The sequence below is a fragment of the Calonectris borealis genome, chromosome 4 (assembly GCF_964195595.1).
Source record: "Calonectris borealis chromosome 4, bCalBor7.hap1.2, whole genome shotgun sequence".
Lineage (NCBI taxonomy): Eukaryota > Metazoa > Chordata > Aves > Procellariiformes > Procellariidae > Calonectris > Calonectris borealis.
The window spans coordinates 69,754,522-69,775,517 of record NC_134315.1 but is presented as its reverse complement, the minus strand read 5'-3'; the positions used below and the strand labels follow the sequence as shown (position 1 = coordinate 69,775,517).

The 20,996-nt window shown below is 37.9% G+C and overlaps 1 protein-coding gene across 10 annotated transcripts in view; it reads right to left on the bottom strand.

The window, feature by feature from the left end:
- Positions 1 to 1,379: 1,379 nt before the first annotated feature.
- OTUD4 (OTU deubiquitinase 4) overlaps positions 1,380 to 20,996 on the bottom strand; it is a 36,183-nt gene continuing 16,566 nt past the window's right edge. For 3 of the 10 annotated variants that reach the window (XM_075150027.1, XM_075150024.1, XM_075150025.1), the window contains 14 exons: positions 19,457 to 19,514; positions 18,958 to 19,075; positions 18,660 to 18,724; positions 16,352 to 16,452; positions 14,859 to 14,983; positions 14,565 to 14,745; positions 13,194 to 13,359; positions 11,884 to 12,004; positions 9,772 to 9,827; positions 9,064 to 9,222; positions 8,345 to 8,483; positions 7,041 to 7,310; positions 6,274 to 6,314; positions 1,380 to 4,044 (listed from right to left, as the gene is read on the bottom strand). In XM_075150027.1, coding sequence (XP_075006128.1) covers positions 2,800 to 4,044; positions 6,274 to 6,314; positions 7,041 to 7,310; positions 8,345 to 8,483; positions 9,064 to 9,222; positions 9,772 to 9,827; positions 11,884 to 12,004; positions 13,194 to 13,359; positions 14,565 to 14,745; positions 14,859 to 14,983; positions 16,352 to 16,452; positions 18,660 to 18,724; positions 18,958 to 19,075; positions 19,457 to 19,514 — 2,845 coding nt within the window. In that variant the 3' untranslated portion in view covers positions 1,380 to 2,799. The remainder of the gene's footprint in view (positions 4,045 to 6,273; positions 6,315 to 7,040; positions 7,311 to 8,344; positions 8,484 to 9,063; positions 9,223 to 9,771; positions 9,828 to 11,883; positions 12,005 to 13,193; positions 13,360 to 14,564; positions 14,746 to 14,858; positions 14,984 to 16,351; positions 16,453 to 18,659; positions 18,725 to 18,957; positions 19,076 to 19,456; positions 19,515 to 20,996) is intronic. The other 7 variants (XR_012673593.1, XM_075150029.1, XM_075150031.1 and 4 more) reach the window with 7 other exon arrangements.

Genomic DNA, 20,996 nt, shown 5'->3' with positions numbered 1-20,996 from the left:
GTAAGTTTTCCAGACATGTAAAAGTAACTTTCAGCTGGATCTCTTAGAAGGAAGAAAGGGTATTTTCCATGCAACAGTTGTCTGTTCTGCCTTCACTAGCATGTGAAAAATGTTATGAGAGATAAAAGAAAACATGGCTTTGTTCCTTTATTTACATTTTTGCCTCCTAAGTTACAGGAGAAGGCAGTGGTTTGTCTTTTGGGGTTTTTTAAGCCATTACGTGTTAGTAACTTGGATATTTTGTAACCTTGGCAGTATCAGGTGTTATATACACTCTACCTTGCTATGCCTAACTGACAACAGACATCCATCTATATTATGCCAGCAGAAGTACTCCATGAAGTACAGGTAGCGAATACAGCCTTACAGCACCAACAACGTGTGTTTAGACAAAAACTTCCAAAGGCTAACTGAGACTTACAGTTAAGTCATGCAGATGAGTACAAATCCCTTTGGACTTGAGTTCTGCATCTTCTGTTAGGATAAGGTCAAGACGTGGTCTAGCAAATATCTGAAGCTGTGTATCTCAGTTCATTATAGGCTAAATATTACATATAGTCCCCTACTAACCAGTGGCATCCTGCAACCTAAAACATCTTACCCCAGGTAAAGAGTTTGGCCAAGCAATCTACAAGTCTTCCAGCAAAAACAGAGGAAACCATACTTACTTATCAACAGGGAAGGTGGAGAAAATACTACATCTGCACATTTCAGTCCTTAGCTATCCTAGAGTAGCAAGGTGGGGCATAAGCCCAGCTTAAATACTTTAAAGTCAATTTTTAAAAGTAAATTCTAAAAGCACAGCCCTACCAGTTACTGCCATGCCTTTGTTTTCCATTGCTTCCCAAGAAGTTTCTGTAGAAAGTGTACTGGCTTTGTTCTTGCAACAAAGCTCACAATTAAATGCCTGCTCTAGTACTGAATGATTATTTCATTCTGTCACAGCTGGACAGAGCTGGGCTACAGCTGGAGTTACATTTTAGAACCTCCCGGGAAAGATGACAAGAAGCCCCTTTTACGTCTTTGTAAGTAACAGAGGTAAACAGAGGACCACAATGGTATCAACTGTTAAATCCCTCACTGCTTGCTTAGTTCTCAACCAGAAAAACTCAAGATTGCCTCTTTTGAAATCCTGAATACATTTCTGAATGGAAAAGTACTTAGAGTAAAAAAAAAAATAAAAAATACTCACAGCACAGCCCCTACCACTACCGTTTTGAATAAGAACCAGAAATCCAGTTTACATCCTCTTTTAGTTTGCAGCTTGCCTATGTATTAACTAGTTGTTAATTAGCCACAAGTGGCTCTATCAGAACAAAACCATACTTTTAATGTCACTGCAACAGTTTCAAATATGTAAATATCATTTAGAAAGAAAGTGAAAAGACAAACATTTATTTTAAGTAGGGTTTTATACATGGCATGCATCTGAAAAGAAATTATCACATAACTATCACTCAGGTTTCCTGATCAAGGGTGTACAATCGCAGACATGAATGAAAGGGTACCATCACCTACACTAGTATATACAGAGATATAAAAATATACACAACAGTTAATTTTACAGAGCAACAGAGCTGAGTGAATACTGTGCACACTGCACTCTCCGAGCTTGGACAGCTGAACATCCAAACTGCAAAGGCAACAGGAACACTGCAGAGATCGTTACCAGGGTCAGAAGAAACAGCATCAGAACTCTGACACAGTGTAAAAATATAAGGCAGAAGCCACTTTCTTCTGAATTGTAGGGAAGAGCAGAGCACACCAAGACTCTCCATCTTGCTTTTAAAAGTAGTTCCAGCAAGGAGTTGTACATGCAAAACATAAATTTGCATCAACAGTGCAACAACAAAAGAATACTGAACAGTAGCTCAATCATACAAACTTAAAAAAAGTAACATGTACTTTATGCATCTCTCCTCACAAAATATCTAGGATTTGTCAGTGCATTAGTGTTAAAGTGGCATTAAAAAAACTTCTGCTATTATAACAGATGCAGAATTATTTTGGAAATGCATAGCATCTACATTTTTATTGTCTTTGTAATTATTCAGTTGGCATAGGCACCATTCTAGTCACACCAGCACTGAGAATTCTTGGTGGAAACAGCCATTCTTATCAATTCATACACAGCTATTCTTGACTGCTTGTCTTGATTTTGATTTCAACAAATAAATGCTTTTTAAAATTCAAAAATATACCCTATGAATATGAAAAGAACTATATACAACATACCTAAGACAGAGGGTTAGCTGGCTGCCATACGTGTAACACACTGAAGAGAAACATTCAAGTTTGACAGATTTTTTTTTTTTTTTTCTTCTTTTGAGATGAAAGGCCTTTGGGTCGGAAGCATATCAAAGACAACAGTGCAGTAGGCTGAGAATTCCTTTAGCTCAGTTCAGAACTAAGGCATTGTATGATAAAATATACATTTATATTTGGTGCAATGTTACTGTCAATTTTAGAATCTAGATCACGTCAAATGCTGTAATTTGTCACTCTAGTAAATGTACGTATCCATCTTCCATCACAAACTCAAACCTTTGTGGGGAAAAAAAAATTATCAAACACTAAACCTATATTGTTTTTTCTAATTTGACATTGAGGAAAAAATGCTAAGCCAAACAAACTCTATAATCCCCAAAAAACCATACGGTAGGGAGTTCACACCTTCCTAGTCTTTACTCGCTGAAAGTTAAACATATCCTTGAACTTTACTAAAAAGAAAGATTAAGATTTTAAACTGCTACTTCAAATTACTTTCTGCATTTTAAAAATTTCAATTATCTATTCACTCTATGCTTGATGCCCCCTCTGATTATCTCCCAGTGTTGCCCTTCTCCTGTCATTCCTATATGGCCTCCCTCTAAAGTTTCGCTGATACTGGTAGCCGTCGTCTCTGCTTCTGCTGGGTGGTCCTTTCCAGGCTTCCTCGTTTCTTTGGAACTGGTATCCTCCCCTACTGGAATAACCCCACTCGAGTCTAGGCCTTCTGCCTCCTCCGTAAGTCTGGTTATAAAATTGCTTGGATCTACCACTTCTCAGCATATCGGAAACTTCACTCTCATCCTCAGAGCTCTCTTCCCTCGTTCTCTGTGCCCTGCTTTCAGTCTGCAGATTACCAGCACCCTTGGAATCTCTACCTTTATCAGTCTTCTCCTTACGACTGGGAATGCTATTTTTCAGTTCACTTTTCGGTGGTTCTGCCAACAGTGGCGGAGCGTTGGGCACTGCTGTCTGCCTCTCGGTCCCCTGCGTTTGCGGAGAACGATTTTGCTGCCCAGCTGTTTTTTGCTTAGCAGGAGAAGCCGAAGGACAAGTTTGCTCCAACAGAGGGGCCCTAGCTGAAGTGTCTTTCGGGGCACTGCATTCGCTGCTTGCCCCAGCCACAGGGAATGGTACGGTGCTCGAGCCGCTGCTGCTGTTCATCTTCTGAAGCTGTTCGGCACAGTTGACTACGGGAACTGGAGGGCTGCATTCTTTAGCCACATACACGTTCGCAGAGGTGCTAGCTGTTGCCTCTTTGTCCTCGGGTGACATGACAACATTAGGTCTTGCTACTGAATTTTCAATGAAACCCTGAACTGGGTACCCATACCAAAAGTGAGAAAAGAAAGGAGGTGCTATTGGAACAGCTCCTAGAAAGTGATTGTGTCCAAAGGGCGGCTGTGGGAACATATTTTTCCCTCTCAGGGACTCCTCATAGTTTGCATGAAGAGCTTGCACCGGATTCTCCGATTCTACACAGACCTGTCCTTGGCTTTCTGACACCTGAGCTGTAGGTATAATCAGAGGCAGCGAGGGAGATCTAGTATCAACCTGTGGAATTTGACCGTTGGATCTGGCCTCGCTCTGAACAGGAAAGTGCCTGTTTGTTCGTGCAGTTTCGTTTTCATTCTGAGTCGGTGGAGCCTCCTGGAACCAGGGGTTGTGCGGATACACAGGAAGGGACACGTTTGGGTACATTCTACAAGCGGCTAAATAGGCCTGGTGCAGGGGGTACAAGTAAGAATGGGGTGCCCACATGGGACAACTGTATGCCTGCAAGACAGGGATTTAAAAAAAAAAAAAAAGCAGTATTTGGGTTTTTGAATGTTCAGACAGACATAATAGTACACAGGTCATTTACCATTTTGAAGCTGTTAATTACAGGAAGTAAAGGTTAATTTTATTTACAGTGACTGCCCTCAATTCTACATATCTAGGACTTCAGGAGAATGATTTCATTTTTTGTTTTCCTTCCAAATGCCGTTGCAATGGGCAACAATAATGAGCAGTAAGGACAGTTGGTAACAATTTCTATATAGTTAATTTAAACATATGATGCTTTTAAGTCAAGCTTTAGCTGTGCATTTGAAGACACACACTTCAAATTCATTTTCCAGAATCACAATTATTAATCCGCAATTTGCCCTACTAGCTCACTTTTCAAAATTCTAAGCGATAACAATCAAAACAAGAAGTCATACCATGCATATATTTTCACTTATATTAAAAAAAAAAAAAAAAGACTGCACCAAGACCCGAAGTTAAATCATTTCCCCAAGGACAATTTGTAAAGATTGAAATCCATATATACACACACACCCACAGATCTGCTTTCTTAGAAGGCCCCTTCCTAAAGTGGTGGGATAGGTTTCATTAGAATATACCACACGCTTTCCAGCTACTGGTGGGAGTCACACACGCACACCGTTCTCAGCAGCAACCTTTCCCGTGCTGTTAGTGAACACGAGCTACGTTCACAATACCGAAGTCCTCCACCTCAGGTGGCGACCCCCTTTCCTTTCCTCTACTTCCATCTTAACTAACTAGCACACAGCGGCTCAGGGTTACATTACAGTTTATAAACGCAGACTTTGTGTTTGTACTGTGGTACATAAGAGCAACATTGTAGGATGTTTCTCTAATACAATGTGCCAAATATACATATTTCAGGCCATACAGAACACCATGCAAGGCTGCTGGAGGCACAAGGCTGTGTAAGAAAACATTGGAGTAGGTAGAGGGCAGAGCCCAAAACCTGGCACGGTCTTGTCTGTGCCACTTGTAGAAACAGTCCCCGGAGCAAACCATCCTGAGAAGCCTACCCAGAGCCCCTCTCAACGGGAACCAGTGGGTTCACTCTGAACGAGCAGCTGGAAGGGTGTGGATAACAGCATGGCAGGATCTGGGACCAAAGCAGTGGACAGGCTAATGCAGAAAGGAGTTCCCAGGTCTACCATACTATTTGGTCACCAGCTGAGCACAACGACTAGAACATGGTACTTTGATCAATAGATGGTGCTGAAGCACCAAAATGACAGACTATATCCTAAATAATACAAAGTACCAGTAAGGAGAGTCACAAATATATGTAGGCTTATGAAAAAATGCTGTTTAAATATCTTGCAGTGACACTTGCTAATGACTTGTGGATCTTCTATTAAGCAAAGAGACTCGTATTAGGCACACGGTTATCAAATCTAAGTTTACTTTGTAAGTAGCGCTGAACATTCCTTCTTTCTATGCACCAAAGAAAATCATTATTTATGGCCAAAGTCATGTGGAATAAGCCTGAGAGCTCTCAGCACCTTTTCCAAAGGAGTTTGCCTGACAGAAGGAGTAAGAGAAGGTAAAAAAGGAACATTTTTATATGCAGAAGGGAGAAACTAAGCAAACAACTAGTCCTCACCAAGAAATGGAAAAAGTTGCCTTTTTGGATGAGCCTCTTCCCCAACCACACACACAGATTCGCACCACATATACACATCAACTGCTATTATAATTTCTTTGAGGGTTAAAAGTAAAATACTGTGGTCCTTCACCTGAGCAGAAAGGACAGACATGCAGGTTGCTTAAGGGAGTGTCCACAGGGAATGACATACTAGGTATTTGTACTGCAATGGCTTTGCCAGACATAGTCAAAGTCGGAGTGCCTTTCCTCTTTTACTATACACTGCTTCCGAAAGGATGCATCTTCAAACTCACAATGGTTTACCTGTGAATTTGTAAAGCACGATCTGTTGACAGTGTAGCCACCGTTGGAAGCCAACAGTTCTCACTATCACTGTTGAGATAAAATTTATTTCTGTTGACTTGAACTGCAATGTGGACCACTGCTGGGATCCCAGTTAATAGAAGACAAAATAAGGAAGTATTTCAAATTTAAAGATGAACTTGAAGTGTACAGCTGCAGCAACCAAACTTCTGGACATTAAGTACTACCAAATACAAGCAAATTTTATGGTATAAACACACACAAAAACGTAAGTAAGTTTGAAGAGTTACCTTCACACCAAGATTGAAGAAAAATCTAAGAATATTCTTATCTAGGATAAAAAACAAAACAGAAAAAGACCTATGAAGACCTAAAATATTATACTTCATCTGATCCAAAAATTAGTCCCTGCATAAAGTTCCATTTCAGTAGAGAAACACTGGTATTAAGTTGCTGCTTGCATGACTTTGATTGTTTTGGGGTTTTTTTGCCACAGTAAGATATCTAGAACACAACTGCAGTTTAAATTTCAGTTTTAACAGTTTGTGGAACTGAACTTCTAATTTTTAAAGAAACAGTTCAGTAAACAACACCACCGTGCAGTCAGACATGATATGTTCTTTATGGGCATATTCCATATTTGTAGTATGCCAAAATCTGTATTTTCCTAGAACAGTAAGGAAGTGCTCAACAACTTCCAAGCTTTTGATTACAAGCAAAAAACCTGTTACTATAAAAGGAAGCAGTTCTCCAAAGAAAATTCTTTACATTCACAAAACCTCAAGTTATGGTGGGTCACGCTAAGAACCACAAAATGATCATATTGGATTTCCAGGCGTAACCACTTAAAATAATCACAATGTTAGCAACACAAACTAAAGAGTTACAACTCTATTCAATATTCCCTCCCAGACCTTAAATCACGGAATGACAACAATTAGATTTTTTGACACAGACTAACAACAGGACCAAAGAAGTTGTCTTTATCTACATTTTAAGAAAATAAAACCTATTAGGAAAAATGGTATAAAATCCAGACCACCTTCTAGCTTCTCACCTTTAGGTAGGTCTTCCCCAGTATTGCACAGGGAGTAAGAGGGTGCAACGGCTCTTTCTCCCTTTTCATTAAAAGGGAACCCAGGGTATAGCGGATCCTGATAAGGATTCAGAGTCTGAGGCAAAGGCATTAAAGGCTGGTTAACTGCTTGTAGCGACACAGGAACTCCAGCAACTGGAGCAGATGTTACCTGAGCCTGTGATACAATAGTGTCGGGTCCTGTTGCTGGGGCTGGCATCAATGAAGAAGCAGGTATTTGGGCTGGAATACCTAACGGGAAAAAAACATTTTTTTTTTAATATATATAATATATTAATATATATATTTTATATATATAGCGGGAAAGCAATTTTCAAAAGACAAAAGAAAAAAGAAAAAAAAAAGGAAGACATAGGAGGAAATTCTTGAGTCGGGAAGTTACAAACAAAAGAAGATTTGGCTAAATGCAGAGAATAGTTTTCAGAAAAAGTGAACAGTTAAGATTTCCAGAAATAGCTAAATCCTTCCCATATTTATTTTTACAATTATGAATATCAGAAGGAAATAGGAAGGGGAAGAAAAGGGGGGAACTGACACTTACATGTGAATCTCTACAGTTCTCATTCTGACTAGTCATTTATGGTCAACTCTGAATCTGAGCTTAGATTAACTGGGCTATGCATCTTCTGTCACAGATGCAGTCAAGTATGACAGGATTATTACTGTATCATGTGAACACAGTATGCCGATTTGAAAGCTAGTTCTTGTACAGAAACATAACAGTGGGAAAGAAAATACAGCACCCGATCTAATGAGCAATATTGAATCTAAGCTAGTTCCACATATCAGAAGATACGCACAGCACTGAAAAGCCATTATACTGGCTTTGCGGCTCAGGTCCAAATGGATCTCATTAGTTCCAGACATACCAGACCCAAGCTGAGTCCTTAATGAAACAAGGAGCTTATTACATGGGACACAGAGCACAAACACGTATCAAGCTTCAACATACTGACAATGTGTTCTACCCTAAGCAGACCCCCAGAATAAGCCCCCTCAAAACTCAATGCTATCCCACTCAGGAGAAAAATGGAGAATTGAGTATGCACCCCTCTTCCACCTTCAGGTAGAGAGTAAAGCAAACTATACATATGGCCAATCAAAGATATAGTAGAACTCTCACTAGCTTTCAGCAGTGAGAAAATATATTCCTATAAATGACTGCCTTTGGAATGCGAAGTTATATGAAACAGTGTCTCCTGGAGGCATCTTCAATTTCGCAGGACAGTTAGTAGTTCCTGATTTATGTTAACATTTCTTCAAACCTGCTGTTCCATAGGTTGTTGGCTCACTTGGCCAAGCTGGCACAATGGCTGGTACAGAAGGCACTGCTGGATTTAAATGCACCTCAGAAAAGACTGGTGAGGGTGTTGGAGTTATGCTTGGTAAGCATTCTGTCAGGTTCTATAAAAACAAAGAGATCACATGAAATTATTCTAAATCACCATTGCTGGTGACTCCTAATCTGTCTGACTTCTACCAAAAAAAGCTTGATGACTCAGTATTATCCAGACTACCACCACCACCACAGCACAATATTAACTAATAACATATCAGGCTGTATACATAAGAGAGATCTGAAATACATTACATCATTGTGTGAAGAACTCTGCACTGAGCTCTATCCAGAACGTGCCTGTACCACAGACAGCCATCAGCGTTATAACCACCTCCACAAGCATTAAATTTAAGTATCTCCCATCCAAAAGAAAAGCCACCCTCACAAACGATTACCAATAACCTTGGGAGAAACCTGAAAAAGCAAAGGTAAAAAGTTTAAAGTGAAAAGCATGGTTACCTTAGCAGAAAGATATGAAATAACCCCTCTCAGAAGAGAAAGGATATACTTTTACTTTTCTATCAAGGGTTGTCCTTTTACATTCTTTATGGTGGACATAATAGATTCCTAACTGTAAATATGGAATTTTTGCGTTATCACCATAGAAATTACTATGTAATTAAAAGCCAGTATTATAATACATACGTGGCTGTGATGAAGCTCCCCTTTGTCTGAAGTCTCCTGACTGGAAAACTTTGAAATCAAACAAACATTTCTTACTTGCTCAGCAAGAATCGGAGAATCTGTTTTTACTTGTTCCAAAGGAGATGAAGCTTTTGGATAACTCTCATCTTGACTATTCTTCTAAAGCAAAGTTAGAAACAACAGACACAGCTAGTCTAGTAATTAGATTTACTTATCAAAGAGGCATTCAAAGATATTAAACCACACTACAGACGAAGTGGGCTAAGCACCCAACCACTATTATACTAGTGTAACATTTTGCTCATTGAAAGGACAGCAAAGGTTAAAAGCCAACAAGAGGCCACAAATCTTCACTGAACTTCAGAGGTCATGGTCTGTTAGCACAGTAGCTATTAGTATACATCAAATCTTCTGTGGTTCCATTATACTGAAAGTACAGACTGTACTAAGCAATTACAAATCCAGATTCGTAAGTGCTCTCGATAGCCCAGATCTGAGAACTCAGATTGCAGAGAAAGACTATAAGTATGGGTTACCAGGGCTGAGGAAAGCTGACAGCAATACAAGCCTCCAACCTTTGAAGTATTTCACTAAAAGCTGTAAAGCAGCAGCAGCAATCACAGCTCTAAAGGCAGCTATTGCTCTGCTAATCATGTATCAGAGAAGCAATAACATTAAAAAAAAATTTGGTCTTTTCTTTAAGATTACCTCAGATGAATTTGGCTCAAGCTTCTGACTTAAGTGGATCTGCCTGGAATTTGACTCTGTAACACCAAGACATAACCTAGTAAATGAACCATTACACCATTTATGGCTATCACAACTTAAGCCAGTTAAAGTTTGTCTTTCCAAAGTTAAACCTTCAAAACAAAACCTACCTCAGTACATATTACTTCAGAAAATTTAAACTTCAATTTTTATCAAAGATCAAAGCATCCTAAAATAAACAGTTGTTAGGGCAGTAACAGAGCAGCTACTTCAACCTGGGTTTTCAAAGCTCTACAGGAGTTCCTTACTGATGTTTGTTAACCATTTTGGTGATGCTTGAGGGAAGTGGGAAAGAAACATAGCTGTCTCTTTAAACACGTATCATTCATCCTAAATCCCTCCTAGTGGAAAAGAAGTGTTTGTACTTTGCTTAAAGTTAAAATGTTTTGATCTGCATTTCCATATTCAACTGTTAAGATAACAGAAACTTAAAGTCTTGTCTACTTTTGACTGAGTAAAAGATCCGTTCAGAAGGTTTCAATGGTTCAAAAGATCTAGAAAGTTTTCAGACTGATGCAGAAAGTTTATTTTCTCGAGCACCAGCAAACACTTGGTGGGGGAGACGGTGTTGAAAAAAAGTCATGGCATAATCTTCATATAATAAGATCCATACCAAGTTCTTTACATTCTAGCTTACATTCAAATCTGGTTACCACTGCTTAATCAAATTCATGCACATAAGTTTAATACTAGCCGCTAAATAGATATGTACTTTTTAAAAGCTTAGTATATGCACCATCACAACCAGACCAGACAACAATGTAAATTAAAACAATATTGATAATGAGAATTACTGCCAATTCCCCAAGCACCAACAGGAATCTCTAAATACTCAGAAGGAAGCACAGTTTATTCCCATAGGATTTTTAACCTAGTTTCAGAAGAGGCAACACAATCCCGAATGTCACAAAAACCAGATAAAGCTGTACATGCCATGCACTTCAGCAAAATCTATCATGACACTGTGGTGAAGAGCTTTCTCTACATAAACATTCTTTTTGGCATTGCTGATGAAACAAGTTTTCAAATGAAACAAGTTTTCAGATGTTTGGAGAATGAAAAATAGGTAACATCATTCCTTCCGAGGCCATTCAAGAAGGCATTACGTGTTGTAAGAGGGACTAAGGAGCACAAGTACCATAAATAGACAACAGCAATGCCTCTGCTATTGCCAGAGATAATGGAATAAGAAAAATTAAAAAAAACAGAGAGAAGGAACAGCTTCTAAGAGGAGGCTAAAAAGTTTAAATTTTATTTAGTCAGGAAAAAGAAAATAGTGGAAGAAGCCAAGATCAAATTCGGTGTTTACTTATGGCAAAGCTGACAGGACAGAAAATTAAAAACAAAAAAAACCCAAAACCAAAAAACAAACCAAACCTATCAGTTGCATTTAGCAAAGATTTACTAACTACCTTCTGACAGCTACAGCTTTCATTTATTACTGCCACTTTGCACTTTCTCACAGAAGACGAAGAGCTTAGAGTCAATGAAGAGAAGCTAGAGTGTTTTAACAGATTGGAGGGGGGGAGAAAACACAAACAAATTTTGACCATGTAACAGTTCTTTCTACTGTAAATGGGGGGGTTCAACTCTTCTGTACACCATCTTCTCCCCTCTTTCTGTTCCATTGTATGCTAATTCTTAACCATGCCACATGGAGTACTTTCACCTGCTTTTCTCTTAACTGACTCCAGTAAGCACTCTTAGCACTCCTCCCACTGGCACTTTCTGCCACACTCACTAGAATTTCAACAGGATCTAATTTAGGGTAGCTCTGATAGTCCTTTTGTTTCTCTCATTCCTCTTCCCATTTACTACAAAAATCCCAGCAAGGAGCCTGCTCTCTCAGCCACATTCACAAAGCAGGAAAACATGTACTTTCTTCCCAAACCACACCTTTGCTACCTGGAGCCTAGCTTAGTTTGGCACAATTACTTATGATAATTTTCCCCTTATTGCCTAAACAAATGCCCCATCTTGAATAAATTCTGAGGCTAGTAATAAAAACAAGCAAACAAAAAAAAGCCTTGATCTAAAAACATTTATTTTTACCTTTATCCTTCTGCTCTTCCACCTCTGCTGTCCACTTGCTGTTTCTTCTCTCATTATTTGAGAACTTTTTCTGGTTTAAATTTTCCACAGTCTGTGTAGCAGCCTGACAGACTGACTGATTCTAAAGAATTTTACAAAAGCAGAAATATGAATTTATATTAGAAGTCCAATGACACTTTGCCATCATCTGATACGATACTATTATGCCTTCATGACACATAATACTTATCTCTGTGATAGGCAGAAAGGTGGTGCGGGGGGGAAGCAGTCTTGATCGGTATCATTCAGATTCATACACTCTTTCATTCATTGCTAAACTTTGCAAAGTATCCTGATTGATTACACCCATATAAGTAATTACTGCTCAAGAACTGAAAGATACAACGCAGGAAGTCACTTCCAAAAAGCAAGAGATTTAAGGCCCATCTTTCACCTACTCATTCTTCCCAGCTTGGTTCTTGTTTCTGTTTGCCCTAGGATTTAAATCCAAAAAGCCCCACACACCTCTAGAATAAACCTATGTAAACAGCAGCACTTTACCCACAGGATCTGCTCGTTCCCTGGATTTACTGAGACTCCAATCCACTTCCTTTAAAAATTGCATCAATAGAATAATCTCTCAAAATCTAAAGGCTACATTCTTCCCTCAGACATAGAAAGTCTACTGAAGCCAGCTCAGGTCCACAACAGAAAAAGAGCAAGTCTGACAAAGAATTTGCATTACTTATGACACCAGGCAAGTTCTCACACCAGTAAGTTCTCAGGCTCAAAAGAAAAGTCACTTATAAATAAAACAGGTTTTATGTGAACCAAATCAGAAACAATCACCTAGTCACCTCTGATACTAATTCAAGCACCACCATGCCATTTTACTGAGCTATTTCTCAGCTAAACTAAACTGTACTTCAGGGCAAGTTCTGTCCTGACCTTGAAGTTTGATCCCACTATACTAGAAAAAGACAACATCTGAGTAACTGTAAGGGAGTGCAAAGCCTTCCAAAGACAGGAGGAACATGAAGAAAGAAGCCCACAGCTTCAGAAGCCCATGTGTCCGCCATATTTACATGCCTAAAGAACCGTGTATGGTGGACATTAATTATTCCCACGGGAAACTACTATGTATGTGTCTTATCTTGAATATATAAAGCATTGTAGATTCACATATTTCTATGTAGAAAGTGAATGCGAAGAAGATATCCTCATGCTTTGAATTGTATTGTAATGCAAGGACACCAAATCAACAACTGCTAATTAAAAGTTCATGGGCAAGTATGAAAAATGCCCTATTAATTACTATGAAAAAAGCATACATTGGAAAGAGCAGGAAAAGCTTGTTCATCCCTCTGCTGGATCTCATAAAGCGAACGAGATTCTTCTATAGCCTGTTTCTCCCTGCGTTCCTCTGGAGACAGGCCAAAGTAGTTACAATCTCTGCTGCCATGGTTCAGATCCTCGGTTCTCTCCCGGTCTGGTTTTCTGTAAAGGAAAAAATGAAACAGGATCAATTTGACAAAGAAATTCACCAGTATCAAACACAACACAAACTCATGGTTTAGCAGGAAGAAAGAAGATAACTATTTATATAGCACTGCTTATGTGATTCCACATACACTAGATCCCTTTCTGCCTACTGCAAGTTACCTATAAGCATAAAATTTAAGGAAGAGAAAGAATGGATTTTGTCCATGATTTATTCAGTTCAATACAATTTTAAGTGACTTTATAACAAACGGTAATTATTAGATCATAGTTAAAAAACAAATGCCTACATCAAGTGATCTAATCCATTTCTGTGCCAACCGAGAACTGACCACCCCCCATCTGCTATCTATGAACGTGCAAAGGAAAGCTGGGGAAGAAGATATCTGTAAATACAACAACAAAAGGTAAAATGCATTATAATTTTCAATGTCTAAGCATCACTACACAAAATTAACATCACTGTTTCAGCTTTCTGGATTACTTAACTAAACATTTTAGGATACTCATGTATTTAGTTTAAAGGTGGAAGAAAAATGCCCTTAAAATGTTGCATGTGGCAGACTCCAAAGACACCCCAGCCCCATTTATTCCACAAGGAGTTACGATACAGAAGAGTGACAGAATAGACCATGAAGAGTTTGGGTTTGCAGCCAAGTACAGAATAGTCTTTTAGATAGGATAGAAGAAGAGTGGCAATGATGAAAACAGAAATTCTGCTGCAGCAGCACAATGAATCAAAAAATCACTACCAACAAATGCAGGCAAAATGCTGTCCTCGTACTCCTTCAAGTGATCAGTCACAACATGAAGCAGTCCTCTATGAGAGGTTCTGCAGAAACTGGGGGAAGATCTTAGCCATGCCCTAGAAGCACTACATGCAACATTACCTCAGCCTCAACCAGAAAAAAACACAACATCCACTTTCCAAGAAGAAACTGCAGTTTTGTGTACAGTGCTTCCAGGGGAGATGCTGCCATGCAAGAAAAAAAGTGGGAGTTCATAATGGCAGCAATTTTGAAAAAGGTTTAAAAATAAAAAAAGAATTATTTTTCCTATGCTTGTGTGTATTCTTAAGGACTTGGAACACTTCTTAAGAATTCAATGGCAACATATTTCAAAAGAGCACCTGAAGCAGGCAACCGGGCTGCAAGAAGCTGAGCTAGAGTTCAAGCTAAGGAAGTTGTTATTTGCAGTTTTACCTTACAGTTTGGGAAGGATTCCTGCCCGGAGCTTTTTGCTCACTTGAGGTCTGATGAGGTTGGGGTCCAGAACATAAGAACTGATGCTGCCTAGTTCCCACAGTATGCTGAAGTCGAGGAGGTAGTGCTGACTGGGGTTTTATTGACTTGCTCTGATTCTTTGGCCCTCTGCAATCTGCATCTGTGATAAAGACATGAAAACAGATATTTTTTTTTTAATCATTTTTTTAAGCTCTTTGGGACAAAACATCTGACAATAAAGATTCTGCCACACAAAGACAGGTACAATCCTACCGGGCTGAGCATTCTGCCCCCATGTTGGGAAAAACTTTTTTATCTTCTTCCCTGGCACAGTGTTCCAGCCCTCCATAGGAGAGGCCTGTGGAAGAGGTTTAAGGCTCTTCAGTGAGACAGCATGCCTACAAAACAAGGAATTATGGAGGGAAAAATATCTTAAAGACCAGACTGGGGCTTGCATAAATTAATACCACATGTTTACTAAGATTGATGGATCTTTCCATTTTTGAGAACATTGCATTCAAAGTCCTTTGTTCTTTACGATTACACTCAAGCAATGTGTAGAAGAACAAACTTTTTTTTTTTTTAAATAAAACTCTCTCTGATAAGTTGATGCAAACTTATTCAGTAAAGAATGATCAGCCATGTGTGAAGTGAGTATTATAATGTCTTCAGGGCAGACAGAAAAGGAGAATGATCAGAAAAAGCAATATACTCAGATAAACTTATCACAAACACTGCAATACATGTCAACATTGAAAACCATTATATTGGTGGTTTATATCCCAGAGAATTACTGTGCTTTTAATTGAGGATACTATAGGATGTCCAAGCAACCGTTTACATTATTTGAAGGGAAGACATTCAAATCTATAATAGACAGTTCAAATCAGGTTAAATCTCAATTTAAAAAGGGGACAAACTGCGAGACAATCTTCAGATCTCGCAACATTTTCTTTTTTTTTTTTTTTTTTATAATAGAAGGAGATCACATGAGATTAATGGGCATCTTTCTCCTTCCCTCATTTATCTTGACTGAAAGTGTGTCCTCTTCCCAAACTACACTCAACTGTGGGGGTTTTTTCCCCCAGAAGAGTTACAGAACTTACAGCAGAGCTCAAGAAAATGTCTCAAACCACTCCCCCCTGCCCCCCCCCCCCCAAAAAACCCACCCAAAAAAAACCCACCACCGCCCCCAGACAACCAAAACCACTACCACCCCAGAAAAAAAAACAACAAAACCAGCCAAGCAAGACCACACAAAAAAAACCAACCAACCCCACCAACAACTTTAAACACCAAGTTGTCCCAAGGTAGGGCAAAGATGACGCTGATCTAAACAGCAACTTGGCACACTCTGTATGAAATCAGGCAGAGGAGCTAAGCGCGTTGATGGACCTTTTAATATGAAAAGCTTGTCACAAATCTAGCATCTAATTATTACGCACAACAAGCAACATTTAATTAGGATGGTGTCAATCTTGTGCAAAAAAAAAACCAACCTAATACTAATGTAGTTATTGTTTTATTCTGCAAGTAATAGCCAGACTACTTAGCACTAAAAAAAAAGTCTGAAGTGACAAGGAATGCAGAACCCTTTTTTCCTTTTTTTATTTAGTATGTTGTTTTCTTAACAATTTTCTGGTAGTACTGCTTCAAGTACAGAAGTAGATACACTTCAGGGGCCGAAATTAACTCTGAACTAAAGTAATGCTGCCACTACCAAGGTTCCGTTTGGCATTCTTTTCCAGAAGAGATTAAGCACTTACTTTGCTCCAAGCTCTTCTACAAATACAACAACTGGCCCATTCTCTGAACAAACTTCTTGAATATGGGCGTTATAAAATTTCCCATTATGGTCTAAGCGCACCTATAAGGAAAAAGAATAAGAAAAAAAAAGGTGCATTAGCTTCAAAGAAGACAATGAGAGGACGTAACTCTTTAAAATATCAGCAGTGTTAAAAATAGAACTTTTCCTCTGGGCCACAGAAGACCTGAGAAATAAACATCACGTAATTCAGTAAATGTATCAAAAGCAAATCTTCAATTCATATCGCTTCTTCAAAAAGAAATAAAAATACTATTTAAAAAAAAAAAAACCAACAAAAACAAACACCAGAAAGCTTGCCGGGTAACACTACTTAATGAAACATGGCTTTCAAAACTACCTGAGAAAGTTGAAAGTAATCCGTGTATCAAGGTTTTTCAGCTTTAATGAAAACACTTTCTCTTAGAATAAAACCCAAAGCTTTTCCTTGTTAAAATCCATGTAAAGAAAAGAAAAATTCATTACCAACTTCAGTTTAAGAATATAATTTATTTAGTTTAAGAACATAATGAACACCAATTATTTCTGAAGTTATTCTTCAGAAAGTTTTTTAAAACAACCAAAAAAAGTTGCTGACGTGATCATAGTGTTACTTGTCTAACTGACATTCCACGTTCATATCTGTTAAATATAAAATAAATTTCATAACGTTCTGCTACAACATTTGGCTTTTTATTCATTTGGTCAACTCCACTTTTCACTATTTACTTCATCTTCCCTTCCCATGTTTTTATCCCATGTATTTACTGTCTTGCCACATACATATAAAATTTGACAGAGAGAGTATGTTAATTACCAGAGTTTTTTATACTAATAATATCTGTATCCTTTAGTAAACACTATGCAAGACAGCCTTAGGGTCTTCAATAGAAATTTTAAGCCTGTACTATTAAGCAATAATCAAATCAACTCCACATGAGGGGTTTGTTTGTTTGTTTGTTTCGTGTGGGGTTTGGGGGGTTTTTTGTTTTGGGTTTTTTTGTGGGGGTTTGTTTGTTTGTTTTGTTTGTGGGGTTTTCGGTTTTGTTTGTTTGTTTGTTTTTGTTTTTTTTTTTTAAGTTGAGATGTGTTTTTCCTGCAATTTATTCACTATCCTTAATTCCATTACACAAATAAAAAAGTACAAACTGAAAGAGCCCCCATGCTCATGATAAACCTAATAGAATATTTTCACATTAGTATTAATTATTTTAAAAGATGGTCAAATGTCCTAAAAAGAACCATATTTGGCCAAGTACCACCAGTTTAGTTAACACACCTAAGGAGATTAATATAAAATTTGAGTACTATAGAATTTAATGGCAAATCTTATTTCTTCTTAAGCAGCAATACATATTACAAATGTTACTAGAATTTCAAGAGCAATTTGAGTGTAACACACTTTGAATATTTCAAGAAGAAGAATCGCGCAAAACTCCAGGATCTTCAGTAACTAAAGCGAGCTGTATTCTGTTACTTGAAAGTAATGAGATCAGAACAAACCCAATTTACAAACCGTAATCATTATCTCCAGAGTTGAACATAAATACATGGAACTATGATGTTGGTTTTGGTCTCTCCAACGGAAAGCCTATATCATAGAATCATTAAGGTTGGAAAAGACCTCTAAGATCATCAAGTCCAACCATATGACAGAAAACACTAAAATTTCATTCTTCATCATGCAACTGCATGGACACGAACACTTTATCATGCAGCAGTGTGATAAAGCAAGTGCAGCCATCAGCAAAAGATGCAGTGGAGATAATCGGTTTTATAAAACAGACCTACCCCACAATTTTGCACATCACAGGAATAACTAGTGAGCTTACTGAGCCCACCAAGAGAATAACAGAGCTTAACCTGAACCAAGTAAACTGCCCTAAATCCACCTACTTCTCACACAGAGGCAGCACGCTACAACATCGAGCAAGGACTCACCATGGAGGCAAGCCTGCACAAACTTATTTGCATACTTAACGTTAAGGTCCACAGTCATCTTATTAAACATACTCTTGAAGTTTACCTTGTGACTTTTTATTGCAGTAAAATTGCACTGATCAGATGTTCTATTACATGCCTTTTCTACATGTATGCTGTAAGTCATGAACTCCACCAACAATTAAATAATGAGCGTATGCACAGTAGAAAGACACAAGCAAAAAATATTTAGAAAGTACCAATTATATATCAAAATAGGTAACAAAGAGGGAAAAATGGTATCTTGAGCAAAATGTTACTGTCTCTATAAACTATAATTCAATACTTACTTTACATTTATCTCCAACTGAGTATTGCATGCCAGCAGCAATAGAAAAATCTTGTTTTTGCTGATCTGTAAATACATTAGCAGTAATACACTGTTAGTTTAAATACACTAAAAGAGTTACTTTCTTGATGCAGTAAAAATGCAAACCAGAAGTTCAGGCCCTAAATTTGCACACTGACCCATATGAGGAAGACCGCTGCCTAAACCCAAACTGCCATTTGCATCATTGTTCTTCAAGAGGGCTTCACTTTATACATCAGCTTGCAAAAGTTGGAACTTTTAAGTATTCGGTTACTTACCCCATTTGGATTGGAGCCAAACATCATATTCAACATTTCTGTAAACTGATGGATTGAGTGATTTAAGAACTTTTTTAGGTAAGACCAACAAGGTAGGATTCCCATTGCTCTTAAGGTGCTGTATGAAACAAAAAGTGCTAAATGGTCAACTACATAAAGATGTACAGTTTTCCATTTTTCAATCACAGTGCTCAAGCTTTAAACTGAAATATAAAGAACCTGAAAATACACGAAGTATAAGGAGCTTTGAAAAAATAATTCAATGGTGTTCTTTTAACAATACCAGAACAAAATTAAGAACTAAGGAGCATTAAAAAGGACACAATCCACCTTCTGGCACATCAAAGGCAAACATTACTTTTCAAAGAAATAAGTAGTTTTTAAGATATTACATGTTATGAAAATTAGAAACTCAAGATTCTCTCATGAACATTAAATGCCGAAAAATATAGCAGAGTACAAGTTATTAGGAAGAAAATAAATCTTAACATATAAATACCTTGTTGCCAGAAAGAGACTTCAATCCATTCATATCGCTAACTGTTGTAGCTTTACTTCTGCAAAAAGACAGAAGCAAGCTGTGGTAATATAGTATTAATAAGGCCTGGAAATCAGGTAAGAAACATTGTGGAAGTGTATAAAAATACTGAAACTACTACTCTCTACATATTTTTCCACAATAAGCATACCACAGAACATCCTCATCTCTTAAAATGAAAAAGCTAAGTCTAAAACAAGAACTACATTTCTATATCATATAAAGCTAAAAATAAGATTTTTCTTTCTAAGTACAAGTTTTAGGAAGTCTAACTTATGTGTACTGACTTATCCATCTTAAGGAAAAAGACAAGGGGGGGGGGCAGGCAAGGGAAACAAAAAAATCCTCTAAAATTTTTGCAACTACGCAAGGAAAACATAGCAAAAGCATACATTAAAAAAACCAAAACTTAAAACCAAAAACCACTTTGCTACTCAATTGGCATTAGGCACTCTAATTTACTGTTATCTTCTACACCTGACATCGCTGAAAAATCGCTTTCCAGAGAGAAAAAACAAGTATTTTTCCCTATAGCAGCTGTAGGCAACTGTCAGCATTAACTTCTCCCAAAAACAAAGTAAACTATTATATTTAACAACAACATAACTGAAAAGTTCACATTTATAAAATAAAAAAGATCTTCTGGAAAACTAGGTAGTGAAACAAGACGAAGTCAACTTTAAGACAAACAAAAAATTTAAGACTTCATAAACACAGCAAAGTGTTTGTAATTTGGGTTAACTAGGTCAAGAGTCGCACACACAAGCTCTTGTGTCGTAAGACATAAGGTTTAAATCAAAAACATTGAGTTTGGTAGTCTCAAGTGAGTATATGACCTTCATTTACAAAGGTGCTATGGAGGTTAGCAGTATATTTTCTTATGAATCTCAAAGATACAGGGTAATGCTACTGCATATAAAGCCCAGGAAAGCTCCAAGAACAGAAAGGAATAGAGGTTTCCACTCTCTAACTTTTAACTACAGTAATTGTTCCCTGAGGCAGAAATACTTTGTATTTTAATTGGAAATGTTCCCTAGTAATTTTTTTCCAAACAAGAAAGGAAGCTAATCCCTTTCCCAGAACTTGGTTTTCTTTCTGTGGTGATTTCCATCAACTTCCTTTCTGTTGTTCTCAGCTTGAGGAAGAAAACAGCTCCTGAGGTCTCAAAGAATTTCTTCTGCCACATGCCACACAGATTACAGCAGAGCCCCCAGAAAGGACTTTAATGACGTTCAGCGGGAAGAGGGGACATGATGCACTAATATAGCATAGTCTCCATGGCTTCAGTGGAATTTCACACAAGCCAGGGTTTTAAGAACGGTCTTAAACAGAAGAAAAACTGCCAATATGTAAATGCAAAAATGGCACTGTCAAAGACTTATTGTGCAAAAGGAATCAGTAGGTCAAAATCTCAAAGCTAGCTAGAGCATCCAGGTCCAGCAAAAGGAATATAAACCCACAAATATAATCCCTTCATAAAGATCAAGGAACAAAATGGAAG